We start from the raw sequence: 23,623 nt of genomic DNA on the forward strand, positions 1-23,623 counted from the left end.
ACAATTAAAATCGTTTCAATTATCGCTTCGCGACGTCGTCGCCGTCGTCGCAGCCGTCTTTCGGCGAATTTTGAGTTTGCGACAGTGAGAGGGTGAGACAGAGAGAAGAAGATAAAAATAAAATATTTATCTTTTGCGCGAGTCGCCTTTGCGCCTTTCGAGCGGTTTTTGGTTTGAATTATTTTCCTCTTTTTTTTTTCGGCGGTCCTTGTTTTAATTGTTGTTGACCGAATGAAGGCGTCCATCGATTGCATAAATTATCATTTTCGCGCGCCCGCGATTGCTGCGCGATCGTTTGCGCGCGATGATGTTTGGATAAGACGAAAGACGCTTCGGATCGTCGCCTACTTCGCCGTCCGCTGCGGGCTGTTGGACTTTGTCAGAAAAGAATTTAAATTGATGAAAATAAATTAAAGTGTCTGACAGGCCGGGCCGGGTGAGAGTGTTAGCGCGGCTTCGCCGCACCGCACCCGGTTTTCCCTTCTTCAGATTTTGATGTATTATTTTCACTCGTCAATTTTTCGAAAAAAATATGCTTCTTCTTTTGTTGTCCGAGTCGGTCAGCCCGCGGACTCAGTGACGGCTCTCTGACAGGTCAACAGAACATAAATAGAAGTAATTTGGCTTGCCGGCCGGCAACATGGACGTCGAAAGGTGGCCGGCGACACCCCACAACTGAGGAGCTAAAGTGACGAAATGGCACGTTGCATAACACCTCCTCGTCCGCGCCACATCCCCTTTCTCCAAACATATGAAAGAGAAAAGTCGAACTTCATTCATTCACAGCGCGCGTTTCGGCGAAGTTCAAGTTGAATGCCTCGCGGGCAGGCTTCTTTTTTTAGACCCCCCCCTTTTCAGCAATCCTGTCCCGCAGAACAGGTTCGGATAATCTCGTTTTTTTTTGTTGGCCCCCCAACCACAAACCCGGTTGCCGAGATCGATAACGCGATCATTCTCTCTGGGTGCACAAAATAATTTCATAACGTCAGACAATCGCACGATTGGGCAAGAAAGCATGACCTTTGCGGCGGGTTTTGCGGCGACATTTGCGCGGAAAGTTGGCCCCTGGCCAATCCGCGGTCGCGCAAATTAAGGTGGAATGCCGCCGCACGATAACGATCACCGTTGTTGTTGTTTACTGTGCTGGCATGTCAGTGTCAAAATTTATCAAGAATGCCCTTCCCACTTGTGCAGATCGTCACCACAATTGATCGCAGTTGGCGATCTGTGGGCAATGAAAAGTGACGGCTAGTTAGAGGCGTAGTCCTACGTTGATATCGTAGCTGTCAAACGGCATCAATCGAAGTCAAAGTTCGTTATTTCACGTTGGCGTGTAGAATGACAGTTGTCACCCGCTTTTTATGCCACCAAAACAAAACCGCACACGTTTAATGGGAACCGTGCAAAATTTGGGTAAATGCTCAGTTTGGCGTCGCTAATGAACGGAAATGTTGCTAGTTGGCACAATCGTGCTAAAAAGCAATCGTTTTATTTATTTGCTTGGCACTTTGTTGCATGCCAGCCGAATTAGACCAAGTTATCCCACTTACGGGCGTTTTGACGTTCACGGGGTGGACCCCATATGGGCACCCGTGACGTTTGTGGTTGTTGGTTGAAAATCAGTCAAACGGCAAAGTTTAATTGTCTGGCCTTTTGTTGATGTTTCGTGAATCGTTTAATTTGTTCAAAAAAGGAAAACAAATATCCTTTTTGACATTTTCTTGCTCAAATCGCAGAGTTCGTTTGGCGTTTGACAACGCCCAGCTTGCTGCGATGATGGCTTCTAAATTTATTTCGGTGTTCGGTTCGCTGTCGTCGCGAACGAATAACAATAATGTGCGTATGTACCAAGAGGAGTACACGAGGGGTGCAAACCAAAAAAAAAAATTAGGCTGGGAAAATGTTCCAAATTTCGCACGCGAAAAAAAAACTGAAAAACTGAAAAACTGATGAGAGGAACGGGTGAGGCGGGCGCTATCAAAGCAAGCCATGAACTGCAATACGCCCCTCAAATCTTGGTCTTCTTTGATAGACTCTCCCTCTCGGGTAGTCGCGGCCTGCTGCGAAGCTAATATGAAAAATATTCTTTTACGCGAAAATGTAAATATTTTGATTATAAAAAAATACTGCAGATCAAGAGTGTAGAAAAAAAGTGTGTGTGTTTCTGACTCACGGCAAAACAACACAAAAACAAAAACCGGGCGCGAAAAAATACACAAATTCGCTTCGCGTCTGTCAAAATTGAGGCGGAGGAGGGGTGAGGTGTTCAGGAAACGGTTTGTTTATGGTACTTTTCTTCGCGTTTTGATTGAAAATGTTCTGGCCGCAAAGTCAGTTTCATTAATTTTCCCGGCGGCAGCGTTTTAAGAGTGAGCGCTTCCGTCCGGCTGTCTGTGTCGTCCGAGTTGGGCCAGGAAGTTGGTGCGTATTTTCGGGTTTTGTTGTGACTGGATTGACAAACGTCAAAGTTCGCAACTTGAGTGTTTCCGCTTAGCCGTGCAGCGTGACAGAAGGGTTGTCAATATTGCACGCACGTTGGAACTCACTTAAAATTGAGTCAAAAGAAAGCTCTGTTGTTGTTTTCGCCACCGGCAAGGTCGTCTGTGTTACGCACCCAGAAGGAGGGGGGTTTGTTTTTGGATCACGGTTGGCCATGCCGTGTTTGTTTTTGTACTCCATCGCCTACTATTCAACAACATTGGCCCGGCGAGCGCAAATACTTGATTTGCGCGCGCTCGTGCCTAAGTAAACAAGAGAGTAGCAAGTAACTATCAGTCAACGGCGTGCAATATAGGCAAATAGCTACGTCTGGTGGACAAGGGGGGTAGAGACACCATGGATCCTTCTCGACAAGTCACCACCACCAGCAAAAGCCGCTGTCGTCGTCGTCGTCGTGTACCAGTAATTAGCAGGTTCACGAAGGAGTTGTCAACACACTGGTACTGCTGCATTAGATAAGGAATCGACAGAGACTCACACTTGGACGGCGGTGTTTTTGTCTCGCCACTGACCACAATAACCACGTTGAGAACAAAACTGCAAGGTTGTTTCCCTGGCGCCACCGTCCGAGAGACGCTACAGATGACACGGTTTTCCGTGTCGCGACGACGCCCGACACGGCTTGTGACGCGAGAAATGGTGCGGGTTGTTGATAAAGGAGATCAATTTGACGGGGTTTGTGCTGGTTTCAGCGAAAAAAAATGAGGAAAAATGTCGAAAAAACTTTTAAGCGGTTGAAAATTAAGACTAAAAGCCCCTTTTCACTTTAGCGTGTAGAAGATTAGCTGTCAAAACAACCCTGTCAGTTCAATTCGGTTCGAATCGTATACAAATTTCGTTTCAAACGCAACAACCGCAAGAACTTTTAAACGGTTGAAATTTAAGCTTAAAATGCCCCTTTTCACTTTAGCGTGTAGAAGATTAGCTGTCACAACAACCCAGTCAGTATAATTCGGTTCGAATCGTATACAAATTCCGTTTCAAATGCAACAACCGGTTCGAACGAATTCCGTGTCAGAATTCCAACTGAATTGACTAGAAAATTGAAAAAACGAACCGGTTAAGCCTACTGGAATTCTGTACGACTTTTGTCAGACTTCAGTTCGCCGCCCTCAAACAAGTTTTAGCTATAGGTATAGGTTTATTTCAAGTTACTTACTGTGTGCATCTCCTGGACAGCTCTTGCAGCATCTTCCGGGCAGCAGGATCGGCTCGTCGCAGGTCGGTTTGGGGCACTCGTTTTTGATGTTTCGGCACTGAACCCGCGCCACTATCCGGCGCTTCTTGTGGACCTGTCAGATTAGAAGAGAGAGAGAGAAAAAAAACAGACAATTAGCAAAGCGCGAAAGTGTTTTGCCTCCTGCTCCTCCTCCCTCCTCGTACGATTGAAGCAGCTGATAAGAGGCGATAGCGCAGCTCGCAGTTGTTGTTGTTTGCGATTGTATTTATACGGTTGGGGTCATTGATGGTGAGGGTGATAAAAATACGGCGCGCTCCGGAGTCCTACTTTAGTGTGGCGCCTAGCCGGTTTATGGGCAGGCGCCTGATTATGGCCGACCCAAACTTGCGCCCATATCTCTCTTTGGAAGAAGGAGGCTCTTTTATCAATGTCACGCAATTCACGGTCGTCGTCGTTTCGCCCGAATCGCAAATCCAACCGGCTTTGCCCTTGCCAAGGCGAACACAAAGGCGCCCTCTGTCCGCGAAGATAGCTCAACCAGCATAATTAATCATGCGTGTAACGCAAACTTGCTACTCATTAACCGGCCGCAGGCCACGGTAGCGCTCTATGACATAAGGAAATGTCGTTCCCCGCGGGCAAAGATCATCGCGTCATCTAGTTTGCTACTTTGAACCGGTTCCCGGTGATTGATCGATCAGCTGCGTTCACGCGCAAAAAGGTTTTGTTTTGACAGGATCGCGAGCTGTCGATCTTTTTCAATTTTTCGAGCAGGGCGGGCCAAACTATACTCTTTGTTGTATTACGCACATCGCCTCGGAAAGTTTGTCGCGATTGCGAAACGCGGCCAGACCACCCCCGGATGGTGGTTTGCGGTTGGCGTCTCCAAACCGGTTCGCGATCGTGAGATATGGGACAGCGCACTCGAGCTTCCGCGATCCGGTTTCAGCGGGTGAAAGAGGGTGCCGGATTGGCGTTTGAATTGGTAAATTTGCGAAAAGCAGTTAAACTGTTTGAACCGGTTCAGATAAAAATTCGGTTGGACTTTTACTTAAAACTCGGGGTTTCAATTTGACAGCTCTTAAATTATCATGGCATTGCTGATTCTCCAATTAGAAAAATAATATATTATTCTTTACTTTTAAATAAGTTTTATCTATTCGAATTTTTCCGGATTTTGGATGAAATTTACCTAGATTTTCAAGACTGGGTAATTTTTTACTCCTGTAAAGTTATGCTAGATTTTCATAATTTAAAAAAATCTGATTTGTCATGACTTAATTAATTTTAACAGCTCTTTCCCAGTCAATTTAATTCGAATTTTGAACACGAATTCAACTTGAATCGTATACGAATTCTTCATCAAACGCAAAAATCGGTTCGAACACGGAACCAGTTGTTACGTTTGGAACCAAATTCGTGCACGATTCGATTATAATTTGATTTAAGGATTCGAATTGAGTTGACTTGGATACGATTAGATTTTTCACTATTTTTAAATCGGTTCTTATATTCGACTTTTTCTAGTCATCCAATGAGCCTAAACCTAAAAAACTGGTAATAAATTGAACGTTTCCCGTTCCCACGTCAACCCAAGAGAGGGGAGGCTCAAAAAAAGGCGTTTCCTGCAATCTTTTTGTACTGAAAACGTCGTGTTAACCAGATTCGAACCGTCCGCGCGCGCTCTCCCCGCAAGAGCACCCAGAAACCGCACCTTCTCAGCATTGAAATTAAAAAAAAAACGCAGATACGTTCGAACGAAACAAGAAATCAATCCAACTTACCGCCACACATTCACATTTGATACAGTACATGACGCCGAACGGGGGACCCAAGTCGGCGAACCAGGTTGAGCCGAGCTCGCGGAGCGTTTTGCCAAATAGACATTCTGAAAATATAAAATAAAGGAAAGAGATAAAAGAAGTGCGGTTAGAAAACTAGATTAGCATATGTATTTTACTTTTTTTTTATTTCGATGTGTGTTTGTCATTTGGCTTTGCAGAAAAAAAAGACACACAGAGCTCAGAAAGCGGCTTAAATAATTAAGTCGATTATTGAGGGAAAAGTCGAGCTTTGTGAGCGAGAGAGAGATAGAGATAGCCGAGTGTGTCGGGTTCGGGCTGCGATAGCCGGTGCATAAGTCGACTGGCGGCACTCTCCATCATGTGGCGCCACCGGTTCGCGACTCGATTAATACCAATTTAGAGCCATTTCGGAAATCAGCGGGTTCCCTCCACCTGTCAAGGCGCTAGTTTTGGGGCGGCTTTTCGCCTTCTTTCACGCCCGGGCCTATCTTTGGGCCGAGTCGTCAAGGATCGAAATTTATGAATGAAAACTAGCCGCGCCGCCATCACGCCATTCATGGTGGAGAACTGGTCGGCGGCGGCTTTTCGGTGTGGGGGCAATGATATATGTGTTGACGCCGGCTTAATTCACTCTAAAGTCGGATCTTCATGTTAAATTTATGAGGCGCTCGTTTTGGCCCCGCCAGCGATCAAAGTCAGAGAGAGGTTGCGGTGGCGGCGGCGGCGGCGGCGGCAATAATCAATCGATCTTTAATTTATGTATGTTTATATGTGAACGATCGTGCGCCACGGCCGCGGCCACGTCCGCGGGGACATATTTTACATTTAAATCATCTTTTTACGATATTTATTTACCCGTACGCTAATTTATTGCGCCATCCCATTGGCGATCGACGTTGCGCGACGACAAATACCTCGAACAATTTACGATTTTCCTCGGCTAAACTATTGTAATTTATGAGCACGAGCGTTATTTGTTATGTATTGGCCCCGGTGCGACGACGTTTGACAAGCCCGACTCTTCGACAACCGCGCGCGAGCGAGCGAACGAGCAATTGATCGTGTCGTATCGTATTTGTTGAAAGATATCGTCAAACAACTTGTTTGAATAGAGCATTGTTAGCTCGCAAAAGGTGGGAGTCGGGGGGCCGGAAATGTGCAATATTTTCCACTTCACCACATTAGCTTCAATTTGGTCCGCATCTTCTGTTTTTCCGGCGCTCAATCGAATTTGTTACGCAACGTGTGACCTTGGTGTCGAAATTTGTTGATTTTGCTCGAATTTGGGTTGATTTCAGCTCAATCGGATTTTTTCCCGATTCGGGCGTGCATTTCCAGACTGGGCGACACTTTTGACAGTTTGCTGCACCCAGTCGGGAAAAAGCAGCTTGAGGCTGGCAAAAGTAGGTCGGTGATCAAATGAGTACTTTTCATGCATTTCAAAGCTGCGCAAGCTGTCAAAATGATTCCCAGTCGAGATTTGCTCGTACTTTTCGGGCTCATTTCCGATTGGCGCCGATTTCGCAAATTTTGACGCGTTCCGAGGGGGGAAACATTGCAGGAAACAAGCCGTTAATTACTTCCAAAGGTGACACGAAATGTCGCGCGCGCGGGTGCGTAAATGGCATATCTCAGGCCGCCGGACGAGGGAGTGTGTAAACAACACGCAATATTTCGAGCGAACACAGGGCCGACGACGACGTCGTCGCCGGTCTATAAATGGATAATTGGTGGCGCCAACGAAGTAGGCAGTTCGTCCTTCACGACGGCTGTGGGAGATCTCTTTTTCGGTTTTTGTTGTTGTTGTTGCTGCGCTGCAACTCGCGACGACGCCTGCTACGATGACGATGCTGGCGTCGTCTTCATCGAAAATGGCGCAAAATTTGGCCCGTTCTGCATCGCCGCACACAGCCGCGGAGATCCAGTTTTTGAGCCGCGTCGCGTCGTGATGATCTGTTTTTTTTTTTCGGGCAGCTCTGTCTGACCGTTCCTTGTGCGATCTAATTTACATACAATTTATAAGACGCCGAGGCAGAGGTGCGCGGGGGTAAAAAAGATTCCGATTTCTTGATCGATCGACAAGTTTTCGCGGGTCATTTTTTTTTTTTGCTGTTTCTGCGAGGTGCTTAAGGGGGCGAGCAGCAAAAAATAAACAAGAATGTGTAAACGGGAGGAAACGATCAATCGAAACTAGCTCTTTATCTCGAAGAGTTTTTGCGGGCGTGCGCGCGCTCGGGTTATCTCACCAAACAAGACTTGCGTTTGCGTTTGGGATAAATGGATTTTGGTCGGCCTGACGGATGCGGCGGCTAACGAAATTTGTGCGAGTCCGGTGTCTTAATTGACGTCAATTACCAAAGAAGGGGGGTTCGGCCCACCGGACTGACATTGATTTATCAGTTTTTCATAAACTCCTTTCTACTTCCTTGGTCGCTCTCGCGATAGATGGATCGCCCGCCAAGGTCAACCACTGTTGCTGTTTTAGGGGAACCATTCTAGAACGCGCAGTTCTAGTTGCTACGCGCCTTAAATTCGGATCACCTAGCGACGAGGTACCCGCTTTGATCCCCGTCCTCGTCGTCGCCGACGACGACGTTTGAAGCAAGAGCTATTGTATAATAAAACGATGTAGAACAAGACACTCGTTAGTTAAGTATTCATAAAACGGTGAATTAGTCGTTCCTTCAACGACACTCTGTGGCAATGATACGACGACATCGTTGGCAAGCGCAACGAGTTTCGGCTCATCGCGTTTTCCCTTATGGACTTGATCGCGGCGATGCAGAACCGACCAGATTGACGTTGGAACCGGTTTGAACCGGTTCGAAAAATTTTAAAGTTTGGTTGCAAATCAAATTCGATTTGATCGCACTGTTTGAAGTAAGGACTTGGACCGGTTCGGTTAAAAGTCGTTTTGAGGGCGTTTTCACTGTGCACCGCTGCAACGGTCGGGTTCGCCCAGACGCGGCGGTGGGACTCAGAAGGAGAGAAAAAATCTCATTCTATGAATTAAAGATTTATTAACAGATAAACGGATCGTGTACCGGGAATGAGTCCGGCTTTGTGTGTTTGCTCGGATTGCATTAGAAAAGTGTAATGATTCATTTCGCTGGCCGTGGCCGAGCTCTGGAATCGTCGTCGTCGTCGTCGTCACCCGGTGCCCCATGTGAACGGAATGGTGAATTAGAGAAAAGGAAGGATTCTCCTCTGCATACGAGATGCGACAGACCGCGAGGGGACTGCGATTGCTGGCTCTCCGGTATATTGCGTATTTGCATTCTTCACAGCGCGGCCGCAAAGTCGTCTCTTCGTCAGCTGTGGGGGCCGAACCGTTTCACAGATACTCACAGACACACACACACACAGTTGGTTCATTCTTCGCGATCGTTGATGTGATCATCGTGGCAAAAATAGAGATGACTTCAAGCTTGTGCATAGAGGGCAGCAGCACCACTTTCGCACAATCGCTTGAATTTTGCATCAATTAAAATCAATAATATGCATTATCAATCAATTAAAGTCTCATAAAAAGAGAGCTCGCTCGCTCCCGCAGCCGGAATTGGCGAAGAAACACGCGAAACGGTTCGCGGCGGTCCGGGACCGGTCATCTTCACTCGAAAAAAAAACTCCAAACTTGCCAGCATTTCAGAAGCTAGCAAAAGATGATGAGCTCTCGTCTAACCGCTCCGGTGGGGATCAAAATCAAATTAACGATAATTGAAGGTTTCCTAACCGAATACGGCACACACACATATACGCGCGTGCCCGTGACGCCCTCCAATTATAGGAGGAGGTGGGCGAGTGTCGATCAACCGTTTAATTATACGGTTCAATCACGCCGGGGATGTGCCCCCCTTCTCCTTCAGTGATAATGGGTTTGTTTTGAAAGGTCCGCCCGTGGGCGGTGCCGGTAGCTTAAATTTCCATTTCATTATTGGCGATTTATGAACGGTGGCATTCCGCGGTTTCCGATTGCGAAATAGCTTAAAATTGTGGTAAAAGGTATCATTTTGTCAGAAATGCTTGTCCGGTAGTCAAACCGATTTCAGCTGGAAAGCAGCGTAGATTTATCGACTGGGAATCAATTTGACAGTTCGCAAACCCAGCGCGAAAAAGTTGTTACAGTGTGTGTTAAATTAATTTCAGTTGAACCGGTTCAAATTTGTTTAGCTTAAATGTCATTTTCCAACTATCACTAGTGTGAATTTCTAAACGATGGATCCAAATTGTCTTTAGCCGGATAGTGGTGATGATTTACAGACTGGGAATCAATTTGACAGTTCAGCAAACCCGGTCAGAAAAATATCTGGCAGTTTGATGAAAGTTCGATTTAGTTGAACCGGTACAAATCTTGAATAGATGGCATTATTTCACTACAATTTTTTTCTGAAAGGATTCCAGTTCAAACTGAACCACTTCAATGATGAAATTCGGTGAAATTCTGCGTAATTTCCTACACGGTTCGGCTCTAAATGCTTTATTACGTCCAAATGGGGTCCAACCATTTGGTGAATAATAACCATTAACCACCATGATGTAGCTGGCCGCAGCGTTCAGCTGTCCCACGTATTTCTCGGGAAAAACACATTCCCTGCCACCGTTGGCAATAATCGTTTGGCCTAACAAGACACCTCCTCCTCCTCGCCTTTTTTTTCGGAAGCCGAGTGACCCAATGGTCATAAAATTGCGGAATTTGGCGAAAAACAACCACCGCGACGGCGGCGTCGGACGGTCTCCACCTCTAATTTTTTTTCGTCAAATCCAGAGTGTGTGGATCAAAAGCGAAAACACGTGTCGGGTCGGGAAAAATTTACGACCCCACGGAACGCGCTTTTACGACGCTGTTTTCGTCACACCGATTGATAAGCTCTCTTTTTCGTCGATATTGGTGACAAGATCACACACCTCGACTCGTCGGCGCGCCTTATCAAGGCATGATTTATGGCCCACTCTCTCCATCGTCAGGGTTTCGTGTCTATTTTATTTTATCTACACACCTTTTTTTTATTGGGTCCATTTCTAGATCAAAAAGCGTCAGATAGCCGCGCGATGCATCGCGATGTCTTCCTGCTGCTGCTGCAATCAATCTCCATCCGATTAAGGTCGTTGACAGCTGGGCAAACACGCAGGTTCCGGAATTATAGCGGACACCTCTCTCGCTTATCGTCATTGCGAAGGTGTGCGACCATGTTGCCGGTCGGTTCTAATCGAAAGTCGATCATCAGCAAACAACCGCGATCGGGAAGGAATGTGCTGCGTCAACGCGCTTAAGCCGGTTTGATTGATCTTCGGAGCGTCGCGTTTGCGGCGCTTCACGGGCCCCATCGGGCCCGGACTTGAAACAAGAGCCGACTGACGCTCTTCGATTGTTTACTTTCGGTGGAAAGTGTCCTGTGACACGACGGAAATGGATTGTTTAGAGAAATGCGAGCTTTGAGCAGCTTGAGACGAATGTTTGTTGTTTTAGCTACTCGGAACTGTGTTTTGCGCTACCGGATTTTGGTAAACAAACGCTGCTGTTTGTGGCAGGTAGATGAGCAGCCTCGTGGGAACGATTTCTGCAACCAACCGGTCAACCAAATTTTCATGATTTTACAGACTGGCAATTGCAAGCTGTCAAAAATACCCACTTTTGAAGTTTAGACGCGTAGAAGTCATCAAAATAGTTAAATTGATCACCAACCGCAATTTTCCCGAATATCGCAAAATTTTCCCGACTGGGAATTGCGAGCTGTCAAACTGTCACCCAGTCACGAAAATCGCTCTCCAATCGAGCAAAATTCCAAAAAAGTTGGCAAACGTCACCGCAAGGTGCGCTGCAAGCGGAAAAGAGTCAAAACGACCTTGCACCGAACATTCCATCCAATTCCTCAAAGAATTTCCCCAGACCCGCTGTCGACAAGTGCTGCGCGGACTAAAACAAGACAAATGGGCCTGCCGGCAGGGCCCGGCACTGATTTTCTTCCTCCTCCTGCTCTTCATCACTCTCTCCGCAGTGTACTTTTTTTTTCGTTTGTCGCATCGCGTCGTCGTCTTCTTGTCTTCTCCGAGACCGTGTCCAGGCTTTTGTGTTGTGTTTTCGTTTTCTTCCCCATCCGATGACGACGATGACGGAGGAATTTAAGAATGGACCGAGCCAGACCATTAGCCGCCGAACTTACCTAGAGAGTGTAACCTCTTTGGTTTCGTCTTCTTCTTGGCTTATCTTTTCACACATAGTTGCGTTAGTGTCGGGCTCTTTTTTTTCGGGGGTCTTTATAGACCCCGGACCGAAGATGACACTTTTATGGTTCCCGAGGAGGAGGAGGAGGGACGAAACGAACACCGAACAAGATAATCGGAACTACGGTCATAAACCCGCGTGAAGGTAGGAAACCGAACCTACGGGATCGCCCACCACGATTTTTTCGTTTGCTTCGCCAAGAAAATCTGATTAGTACGGCCCTTTTGGCTCGCCACGTGGTCGGCGGTGATTAATCAACCGGTCGGGAATAAATTGAATTTACACCTTTGAGCCCCGGCTGAGACGGGCGATCGGGCGCGCAAATCTGCCAAGATGATGGATTTTTTGGCCGCGGTGACCCCCCGTCGAGACGAGGGTTTTGGAATTATGGACCGATGAGTCAGCGAACGTGGGTTTGCGAGCGGTTTTGGCTTGGTTCTGTAGAAATTGCTTTGGAGGCTTGGTCAGTTCTGTGCTTGTTAGATCTAACCTGTAAACAGCTTTTTTCTAGACTTTGGATGAATTTTGCAGACTGGGTTTTTGACAGTTTGAGGAATCGACAGAAGAGATTTCCAAAAAAACTGAATCGGCTCAAAAAAGCACCGTTTGACAGCTCGTCAACCCAGTCCGGAAAAATCGTCGATAATCCGGCAAAAGTCCGATCGAGGTTCCCAGCTTGGACCGATTCAAATCAATTTGGCGCAAACAACGTAACAATTACCAGGCTGGGATTTTTGACAGTTCGTCAACCCAGTCTGGAAAAATCGTCGATTATCCGGCAAAATTCCATTTCAATTTTCCAGCTTGAACCGGTTCGCCCAAATCACCGCAAAACGTCAAATTTAGGTGAAATCAATTAGTGTGAGTGGCGTGGCTCGTCTCCAGAAATTCTTGACGCCCCCGCCCCTCCGACATCGGGTCACCTTGATCGAGTGCAGTCGGCGACGGTGCGTTATCCATCTTCCAGCGAAGCTGGACTTTCGCGAGAATTCGCGTGAGAAAAAAAAACTACAGAGACGACCGTATAATTAGAAGCAATCTGCGGTCGGATTTCTCACCGGAATGAAACGAGTTCCAATCTCGCGGACCGTAGTTTTCCTGCGGACGTGCAAAAATGCGTGCAAGAAGGGTGGGGAAGGTGCGGCTAATGACAAATTCATGTTTGTTGCTGCGGCGTTGCCGCCGCGCACGAATCATATCGCAAGCGATCTTTTTTCGCGATCGTAGTAGGCGGGAGCAGGAAGAGGTGGCGGCGGCGGCGGCGGCGGCGAAGAACGCCGCCGACAAGAAAGATCGATTAAGGTGATTAAATCGCGTGATATGGCTGCTGAGATGGCGCGCAGAACGTTCTTCTTCGGCTGCTCCAAAATCATGGCAAGCTGGGATGTGGAGAATTTCGAACCTTGTGGTAGGTGCATATTTCCGATTCGTTACGGTTTGGACGAACGAACGGCGGGTGGTGGCGTTTTATTGCTTTTCAATGTTGGCAGGGCTGAGAATTTTCGGAGCTGCCACATGTGGACCCCATTCCGCGAATACCGGGCGTTCCTGGGACGCTACGTAGTGCGGATCGGGTGGTAATTTTAGAGGTCGGTCGAAAAGTAGGCAAGAATATAGAAAAGCAATTGCGCGACGGGTTATAGGCGAACCGTAAAGTCGACGACTTTATCGGCCGCGGCCAAGTGACAGTAGAGCGAACCGGTTCGGGCGGCTAATGATAATGATGATCCTCGCGGAAACAGACAAGTCGCAAAGTGCATCTGCTATGCTGATGATATTTCCAGCAGCCTACTGGGGTCGTCGGTACTTTCCGCCGACGGCGGCGGGCGTCTTTACGCAATAAAAAGCTAGGAAATATGTGCGAAAATCACCTCGGCTAAACCGCACAGAGCCGCGCGGCGGCTTTAACGATCAGCTGGCGCCACCAGCTGTCAGCTCGAGTGAGTTGGACAACACTTTCAGCAGAAAGGATTATTTTTAATGTGCTCGCCGCGTACTCGCGGCGACTTTTTCAGTCGAAATGCTCCAAATCGCGCACGCAGCGAAGGACCCCTCGCTTATCGAAGTTGGCGGCGAAATTCGCTGACTCAAAGTGTCAAACCGCGCCGTTATAAAACCGCCAGCCGGTAGGGGGGGTATAAATAAATGTGCAGAGTGCCCTTTTTCTTCGAAATCCAAGAGCGCCATGAAATTAGACACTTTCTAACTGTTTCGCGCGGGCAATTGACAAATGCGGCCCCAAAACTGCACTGGCGAGTGGGACGCGCTTGATTGGTGGTACCTTAAGCAACCCAAGAAGAAGAAAAAATCCCACATTGACCGGAGATGATCGAAGTAGGCGGCGTGTGGCGACTCGAGCAGGTTGTCATAACCCACTTGGAGAAACAAACAACAGTACCAATCTGTTTCGGGTTGAAAGGAGATCTCGCGCGAGCGCTTGCACCCACCGGTTCATAGTAGGCCATGGAACGGTGCGACCATCTGACCACGCTGCGAAGGTTATAATTAATAGGAAACATCTTGAAGCCGTTTGTTGGCCGCAACGACGACGAGTTGTGCAGCGGCGAGAGAGATGTGTTTAATTAGCAAAACAGCTACATTAGTCAACACCTCCGCAAAAGATGGTAAGCCGAGCGCGCCCTAAAGTAGACAACCAACGCCTACTTGGATGACAGAGGTGGGCAAAAAAAAAGTCCGATATTTAATTGAGCCCGGTGACGCGGGTTCGATGACCTCAAAAAAAAAAAAAAGAGTATATCTTCACCGTGGACGGATCATTTTTCGCCGTCTCACTGTACGATTGCTAAACGCTGTCTGGATAGCTGTGTGAGTTGCTCACTTTTACGACATTTAACTACATTTGTACGGTAATGGTCGGGTATCGAACGCCGTGACGCGAGTGGCCTCACTTTTTATCACTTGACCAGTTTTCCACCCCGAAAAAAAAAAACAACAACCGCAAAACTGATAACCCGTTAGGTAAACAACCCAGTGCAAAATAAAAGGGTCGCGTGGTCAATCGCAGTGGGCCGCGAGCGGAACGTCAACTCCCGCGTAGTAGGCGCGCTACAACAGGTTATCACGCACCTTTCGGGGCCGCCGCCGGCGCAGATAATTATGGGGCAATTATGTGGCGCTAAGCGGTAATCTGGCCGAAGGTGGAGCTCCAGACAGGGCGAACGCGTGGGAGTTGCGTGATTTGTCAACAATTTTGTAACCGCGGGATGTTAAATTTGGGCCATTTTGGTCGATTTTACGGAGGCGGTTAAAAGTCGAGTAGAATTCGGATAGAAAATTGATTGATTTGACAGTTGTTTCCTATGCAGAAAGGACCTTTTGAAAATGTAATGTAGAATTGATATCATGAATCAGAAATCGCTTAAAATCTTACAGATTGTTTTAGTAAAAAAATACTATTTTTCAGCTGTCAAAAATCAATAAACAGTTCAACAGACTTGGAAAACTGTTCTGATCATAAATTCAGCAGAATTTTTTTAGTTCAAAACAGGCAAAAATTCTATTCTAAAATAGGTCTCTAGGTTTAGGTCTAAGTCTTCTAGGTTTCAAATCGATTCATTGATATTATGAACCGGTTCAGGCAAACAGAAACCGATTAGAAATCGTGTAGAAATTTGTCAGTGCCAAACAGCTTTTTTCAGCCGCCAAAAATCAATATAAATTTGAAAAATATTGATTCAATGAACCAGTTTAGTGAAACAATATTCAACTTTTTTCAGCTGTTAGAAATCGATTAAAAGTCTGTTAGAAAAAAAAAACATGATTGATTTCATAAACCGGTTCAATTAATCAGAAATCGATTTGAAATCTTTCAGGTTTTTTTAGAGTAATTTTTTCATCAGTCTAAAAATTGAAGTATTGATTTCTTGAACTGGTTAAAACAGTCAAAAATCGTTTAGAAGTCGTTTAGAATTTTTCAGTGCAGATCATCTTGTTTCAATTGCCAGAAAAAATCGATTAAAAATCTTTAAAATCGTTTGAAAATCTTCAAGATTTATTTTTCATTGCAAAAAGAATGAAATTTTGCCGCAACTGCTTTTTGACACTTCGCGACGACATTTTTTTCCGAAAGCACGTGCTCTCTTCTAGTAGGCTCTGACCGAACCCACCGCCGCCTTGATTGAGAGCTCCTCTTTTTCCGAACGGGGTTCGACGAACAACGCCGTCGCCGCCACCGTCAAAACTCATAAAAGTCAGCAACTACCCGTCAAAAGTAGAACTTTTCCTCGTTTTTTTCCCTTCATGTCAACGCGCTCAAACGCGTTTTGCGCGTTTCCTGACCCCCTTCTTCAAGAGTCGCCTGTGTCTGGTGTCTAAATTTAACACTTTTCATCGGTCTAAGCGATTCTCGTAGATCTCTCTCGTATAGCACGCCAGACTCCCACCATAATCATCATCATCTGCTACGACGAGGCACCGCGAACATTTTCCTTCTAATCTATTTTTCAAATTTGCACGGCGCGACGCGACGCGGCGCGTTGCTGGCATTTTCTTTTATTAGAAGAAGAAAAAACAAGTGCTGCACACACGCATTGCACATTATCGGAGCTGCATTCCGATCCAAGTAGGCACGGCGGCGTCAATGCGCCGCGCCATTATGGCAGAATTGACGTTTCCGGCACTTTATGGCACTTTGACGTTTCTGAAGGGATTTTTATGGCAAACAAGGCGGTTTGACGTTTCAGCCTTTATGCTAGAGGAAACCAACAGGATCAACTTCTCACGCCGTGACAGACGGACAGTTGTCCATCATTATTCAAAGAAAAAAAGTGAAGAAGAAGGGGGCTCATCATCTTCGCGCAGCCGGCGGCGGCCGCCGCGTCCAAGATTCATGGAGTAGATTGCGAACACGCGTGCTGGGACGCGCAGCATCAGGTTCGGAAATAAATTCGAGAACGCGCGGCGCGAGAAGCTATTTATTATGGTCCGTAATTGCCTGGAATAATTTCCGCCCCGATTTTCGCTTTTAAGCCCGGGGTTTTTCCTTCTTGCCGGCGCTCAAGCTGCTGTTTTTTTTCCCTCTTCCTTTCCTCATGTTTTGAGCAATATGAGATGCTACCGAATAAAATAAATCAAAAATGAAAGTCTGCTCGCCTGGCAGACGGCAGCGGCTTGAGGGCGGGTTGACGGCGGATTGAAACTGCACCGCGGCTCAAATCTGGGTGTGCAAATTTAAATTTGCTGTCACTTTTTTTTTGCGCGAGCTTTCCACGTTCCGTGTTGCGAAAATTAGTGCCTCAATTTGTTTATGGAGGCGAAATTTATGGAAGAGTGCTTGATCTTGTTTTTACCTTGAGAAATTGGCAAACTTTTTTTTCCGTGTTATGTTTTGACAGCTGCGCTCGCCTGCACCGAACCAAATTTGCGCTGGAGAATTACGATGTTTTTGTTTTGATTTCCCGGAAAGGGTAACTTTGATCGAAGTTCGTCTTGTTTGACAGCTGCAAATGCACTGAAACAAATTTACAGTGTAGATTTATCTAACTGCTTCATTAAACGCATGGAAGAGCAAAAAAAACAGAAATATTTGCAGAGGTCCCAAAATCTCACCCTCCCTAACTAATTATACGCATCGCCTACTGTTTGCCAGCAAAGACAAACACGCCGATGTCGGCTAAGCCTACTGCATCTGTCCAACGGGTCAGCTGTCCCTCCGGGATCAACGTTTGGAAAGCGAAAATATTTTCGTTTCTAATTTTTCTGGCCAACAACCCCCGGAGGTCACGTTTTTACCTTCGAGCTTTTGTGTGTAGTAAAAGAAGTCATAAAACCCCGACCCGGGGGTGTAAAAAAGAGGACGCAAAATTCATTCTGGAATTTCCCCGGATGATGGGCTTTGTTTTCGTCGGAACAGCGGAGAAAGGTTCACACACAAAACGGACACAAATCCGACTAAGAGAGGGGTCTCGACCTGTGTTGTTTTGTGTGTGTTAAATTTGGACCTCTCGTCCTCGGGATAAAATGGATTATCCCGGGCGAGCTTCTGCTGATTTGCCGAAACTATTTAGTATTTTCGACGGATTAAGCGAGATTTTCGAAATCCGTCGCAGCATGCCAAGCCGGGAACACAGGGTGCCTCCACAAAGAAAAAAAAAACAGGTTCGTCTGCCGCAGGAAATTTGACACCCAGTCGCGCATCCACCACCTTCCAGGTCAAAGTCAATGTGAGAGAGAAACGTCACCGTTTCTCACCTCCCCAATTACATCACCTTGCGCGCCGTCGGTGTAACGCGTTCTCGACGTTCAAGGTTTCCACTTTTTTTTTGCGAAGCGAAATCGAGAAGTGTCGTTCCCTTCTAAAAAAGCAGCACGTGTGCCCACCCGGATCGGGTTGCAACTCTGTCACGTGCACGCAGGCTGAACCCCCGCCTGCTACGATCGAGAATCGCCGTAGCGTCACGACGTCACGGTCAATCGCGTGATTTCCCCCCACCTCGTCTAATGATGCACACCTCTCAGGTACGAAAAAAAAGAAAACACCACGCCAACTGAGACGCGATGTCGCGTGTTTTGATGGACCATCCTTTGCGGGGTTATTTTTGGCTCTCACCTGAATTGGGCAATCTCACGGTGGTCAGACGACGAAAGTTTCGGGAAGTGGAACTATTTTTGGGGCGACGGCGACGGCGAAGGCGACATTGGGGCCCTTTGACCTTAAAAGGGGGACGATTTGCGCAAATAAGTTGGGGGTGTGGCTTTTCGAGGCGGTTGGAATTAGAAATTCAAAAAAAAAAAAATGTAAATTTTGACTGGTTTAAGAATATCCAAAATATGAATTTCAATGCTTAATTTTGATATTTGTCAATTTGAGCAAATATTAATGTCAGTTTTATTATTATGAAATTATTCTCAGTTTCAGGATTTAAGAATTTTTGAGATTCGAAATTATGCTCTTCTAATTTTTTTTTTTTATAAATTCGTCATCTCAGGTTTGATAGTTTATTCAAAATTGATTTTGAGGTGAAGATTTGTTTCAGTGTAGGTGACAGAAAATAAGAATTCTCGGGTTAGTTTCCAGTTTTAAAGAAAGACCTTTTTTATGATCGGTTTTTTCACGAAAAAATAATTTCAGCATATTTTTGGTTTTACTTCTTACATGATTTGAATTCAAAAGTAAATTAGTTTAGTTATTTCAAAATGTACATATACGTGGTAACGGTGATTTTTGCGTTATTTTTGGATTTTTAGAACATAGTTGAGAATTCATGCAATCATTTATCATTGCTGAGTGTATTCAAAAATAACATAACAATGCTTTTATTGTGAAATCAGTTTACAATTTTCTTTATAATATTTGGTTTTTGAATATGGAACAAAACTTGTTTTAAACACAACTTTAAATATTATTCTTCTGTAGCATCTAAATTAACGAAAAACCCCTTTATTTTTGACATTAGTTGGTCAATATTTTTAGCAAACCAGATAATAAAACGCAATCATTAAATGATAATAAAACTTAAACCTTTTTTTTAATCCCATTAAAAATTCAAAAAATTAAAATTTGTGTAGCTTCGCTAATGATCGATCTACTGTGATCTTAAAACATTTATTATTCAGTTTACTGTTAAAGTTCAAATAGTCAAAATGGTTGAAATCCGGTAAAAATTTGAGCAAAACCAGAGAAAACAACGAGCTGGGATGACTCTTCAAAAATTTAATGTGAAAAACCTTAAATCTAGATTTTTCTCAAAACATATATTATGATTGAAAATCTGTCAAATTTTGATAATGGGAACATAGTGAAATTTCATAATAAAAACCATTGACGTCCAATTTCAGCTTCAGAAGTAGGTTTTCGGCTGAAATCGAGTATACGAGGAAATGCTCATTAAAAGTTTGGCAAAATAGATGGAAAGAGCAATCCTAATTTGCTGAACCCAAGCAAAATTCCCCTTTTTTTATTTTTTTTTATCGAAATCTGACAAATTCTGAATTTTTGATTTGGTTTTTAAATCTGACAAATTCTGGATGAAAAGATTCTGACTTAAAAAGATCTGAATTTCGATAAAAAATCAAAGTCTATTCAAGATATATAAAATGAGATAACTTATATGATTTTTTACAACATCTATATTCTGGATAGTTAATAATAAATATTTTGAGGCCTTTAAAATTTAATCCAAGATTTTGTCAGTATTATTCAAAATGCAGATTTTCACATCTATTTTTTTTTATCTGATTCATGGCTCCTTTTTGAATGTTTGTTTAAAAAAAAATCATTTTGAGTTTGATTGACAGCTTACAAATCAAGATTTTAAAAATAAAATCATTGAAGATATTTGTGGTTTGGTTGAAGATATGAAAAATTCTAAAATTACTCAAACTTTCTTAGCTCAACGAATTGAATGAGTAGAATGTTATGATTTATCTCAGTGTGGATCAGAATGACAGCTTGTACTCTAAACGGAATTTATGTAGATAAAGTGGATTCAAAATGATTAGTTTCGGAAGCCGTTGACTTCTTTATGATGTTAAAATATATGATTTGATAAAGCACATGATTGAATCATGAGAAGTTGGGTGCAGTAAAGGAAATCATAAGGGGATTTTCCTCTTTTTATTTGCTAAGTTGAATGATTAAATTGTGACGATTTGTCTCAGTGTGAAGCAAACTGACAGTCTCACGTTGAATTAAGTTAAATCAGATTTTGTGTCCTTTTCAAAACTTTGGACTTTGTTCCGATTTCGATTAAATCAAAACAAATATAGTTGAATTAGTGTTTAAACCGGGAAAATTCATGGATTTTATAATCAACTTTAAATTTAAAATGGATATAAAAGTCTAATAAACTTAAACCAATTTACAATGCGTTTTCCTGTGATTATTAACATATTTAGCATGTTTGAGCTCATTTAAAAATACTTTAAATATTAGTGCAATTTTTACGTTCAGTACTTCAAAAAGTATTTTTCTCATTTTCTTCGTTCAAACTTACATTTTTACATACTGTCCATTGTAAGAAAACAGTACTGCTATATAATGCAATTTATAACAATTTTTTGATTGAAATATTGAAACCGAGTCGAGCGACATAAACTTTGAAAAATATTTGCAATGGCTCTAACGGAATATGAAAAAGTTGAGCAAAATAAACAACAAATCCAGAGGAAATATATAAATAATCACCTTTGCAGATAGGACATTTTAAAAATTTAATTAAGTGATATTCACTTACTTCAATTTTTTAAAGTATTTTAGGAGTTGAATGAATTAAATGTGACGATTTGTCTCAGTGTGATTCAAAATAGTTGTTTCTACATTAATTTAAGTTTAATCAGATTTATGGCTTTATGGCTTTATGGCAAAATTCAAGTTGATTTTTTTCAGTTAAATTATTGATAGAAATTGATAACTATCCTGTAATTTAAAATTCCCAATTTTCATAATCGACTAAGTAGACTCTGCAAAACCCAAATTTTCAAACACAAACACGGAAAGAAATCCTTCTGTCAAATTTAAGCAATTCAAAGAACTTTTATCATTCAAACTTACCGGCAGGCCGGTTCCGGCGGGCCCCCTCGTCCTCGACCAGCAGCGGGCCGTGCCGCTTGGCATCGGTCCCGCCCGGCAGCAGGCTGACGGCGGCGCACAAGCCCACGATCAGCATCGCGGACAGTGCGCTCGCGGTTGTCGTTTTCACCATTTTTGATCTTCTTGTCTTCTTGGTTGATTTAAAAAAAAGGACTTTTCCTCTCTCTCTCTTCCTTGCTTTCTGATTGATTAGTCTGCTGATGCAATTTTCCAACTCACTGCACAATCACACTCACTCACTTGATTTTTATTTTTTTGTGTGAACTCTCTTTAGGCACTTGGCAGACACTTTGGTTCTTCCATTTTTTTTTCTGCAATTTGCTTCACGGTTTTTCTTCACTATTTTTACATTCACACAAGCAGACGATCGGCTCTTTTCTTGCCTTTGCTCGCCTCACACTCACGTCACGTCACGAAACCGAAATCAAGTTGTCGTGGGAAAAATTTAAATTTAATACAACAACAACAATCGTAGGCAAAGGCACTGACATATACAGCGTGCGCGAGAGTAGAGTAGAGAGTGCACGCGGCACGGCACACTACGATTTATGGTGTGTTGTTGCAGCAGCAGCGCCTACTACCAAGTCGTCGGCGGCGCGAGTTTTAATAAATATAAATGAGTAATCGTCACTGGGTGCACGAAAAAATCATGACCTGCTCTAATATTTATAGTGTGTGTAGAGTAGAGTAGAGCACGCACGCACGCGGCCTCCTTGGATGACGATGTGTTCTGCTTCGTCGCTCGGTCGAAACTGAAATGCACCTCGCCGCTAGGATACTGCTTCCTTTTGGTCTACACACCACCCGAAAAAATAGAGGCAACACTCTGCTGAGCATACACACTCACACTTCTTCTTTCCGCTGTAGGAGTATGCGTCTGCTGCCTGCGCGAGACTGCTGCAGTCGGTGGTTGCTTGGATGACCCGTCGTCGTCGTCTTCGCACACAAACATGCGCTGCAGCAGCACCAGCAGGTACTGTTAGTTTTCACACCTCTGCGCGTACTTCTCCGCCTACTACGACGGACGATGCCTGCGCTCGTCGTGTGTTTTGGGAAATTCCCAGGATCGCCGCCGTCCGCCTACTGGGATCGTCCTTTTGTTGACACAGTACTCCCTCAGTACTAGTCCGCGCCAACTACTCCTCGGCTGTTGGGTTCTTTCGTAGCGCTTTTCACGACACCGCGAGGCGCCTGGACCATCGTGACGTGACCCGGATGAGGTCACAAGTCGTCCCGAAAGTTTTCACTCCCTTCTGCGCTTCGCGCGCACCCCACGTATCTGTCAAACGTATCTTCGCCTTCCCTCGCCTGCTGTGTTTTATTTTCGCGATAACACGTTACATAAAAGCCTGTCGCAGAGTCTTGCGGCGACAATTCGCTAGACGTTTTTCGTTTGTCGAGTGGCGACACTTCTTCCTCCTATTCTTCGCCCTCCCTTCTCGCGAGGTTCCGCTGCGCTGCACGCACGCACTGCTGCAATCCGTTCCCTGCACGCAGCCAGCCGCTTGCTGCGATCGATTCGCGCTCCGCCGTTAGCCCTGCACGCTTGCGCACTAAACGTCCGGTCCCGCTGGTGGTGAATATCTGGGTTTCGTGCGGTGTCCTGCTGCCGTTTTTTTTTACTTCAACACTTCCCCTCTTAGGCACACACGGATTCAAAGTCGAGTGCGCGCGCGAATTCCGACTTGTGTGTGACGCTCGCTCGGTTAGCTAAAAGGTGACTGACGGACCCAAGTCCACGTCGTGTCGGGCCCAGGTTCGGCCCGGCGCGGTTCGCTCTCTTCTCTCTCGCGCGCGCACGGATATCCATCATCACTCGAACTGAGAAAATTGCACCTCTCGCGTAAAGAAAGAGAGAGAGAGCGAGAGTTTTGGCGCGGAGCGCGCGCACGCGAAAAAGATATACCTTAATCCTTGCGATCGCGGCGCGGCTGTGTTGGTTTGATAACGGATTTGGGGTTCGTAACTTTGCAGCTCTCGCCATTGATAAGGTTTGATTGTTTTTGTTTGGTCGTTATCGCGGGGAGCGACCAACAATCGAAATGATTAGCGTTTTTTTCTTCTTCTTTGCTTTCTGAGTAAATTATCACTCCCCCAGTTAAGGCGCTGTTTCTTGGGAAGTGGGTGCTTAATCCGTGGGAATTGGCTGACCAAACAATAATGCTCGTCGAGGTGATTTTGGTGAAGGCTGTTTTGTGCGATACTGATTGATGGGTTGTTGATTCCGAGAAATTGGATTTACACGGTACAGATAGGAAGTTAAAAAAAAAAACACAATAGAGAAGAAAATTTTATATTTATTGTTTGAAATCTGAAATTAAAAATCTGACTGGGTGATACAGTTGTCTGTGCACCTTTGATACATA

General features: G+C 44.9%; 1 protein-coding gene across 2 annotated transcripts in view; it reads right to left on the reverse strand.

Moving 5' to 3' along the window:
* LOC6038193 (dorsal-ventral patterning protein Sog) overlaps nt 1-22,990 on the reverse strand; it is a 30,028-nt gene extending 7,038 nt beyond the window's left edge. For both annotated transcript variants that reach the window (XM_001847971.2, XM_038254829.1), the window contains exons 1-3: nt 21,219-22,990; nt 5,464-5,567; nt 3,659-3,791 (exon numbers count right to left, since the gene is read on the reverse strand). In XM_001847971.2, coding sequence (XP_001848023.2) covers nt 3,659-3,791; nt 5,464-5,567; nt 21,219-21,369 — 388 coding nt within the window. In that variant the 5' untranslated portion in view covers nt 21,370-22,990. The remainder of the gene's footprint in view (nt 1-3,658; nt 3,792-5,463; nt 5,568-21,218) is intronic.
* Nucleotides 22,991-23,623: the final 633 nt, after the last annotated feature.

This window comes from Culex quinquefasciatus, chromosome 1 (genome assembly GCF_015732765.1).
Source record: "Culex quinquefasciatus strain JHB chromosome 1, VPISU_Cqui_1.0_pri_paternal, whole genome shotgun sequence".
NCBI classification, from domain to species: Eukaryota; Metazoa; Arthropoda; class Insecta; order Diptera; family Culicidae; genus Culex; species Culex quinquefasciatus.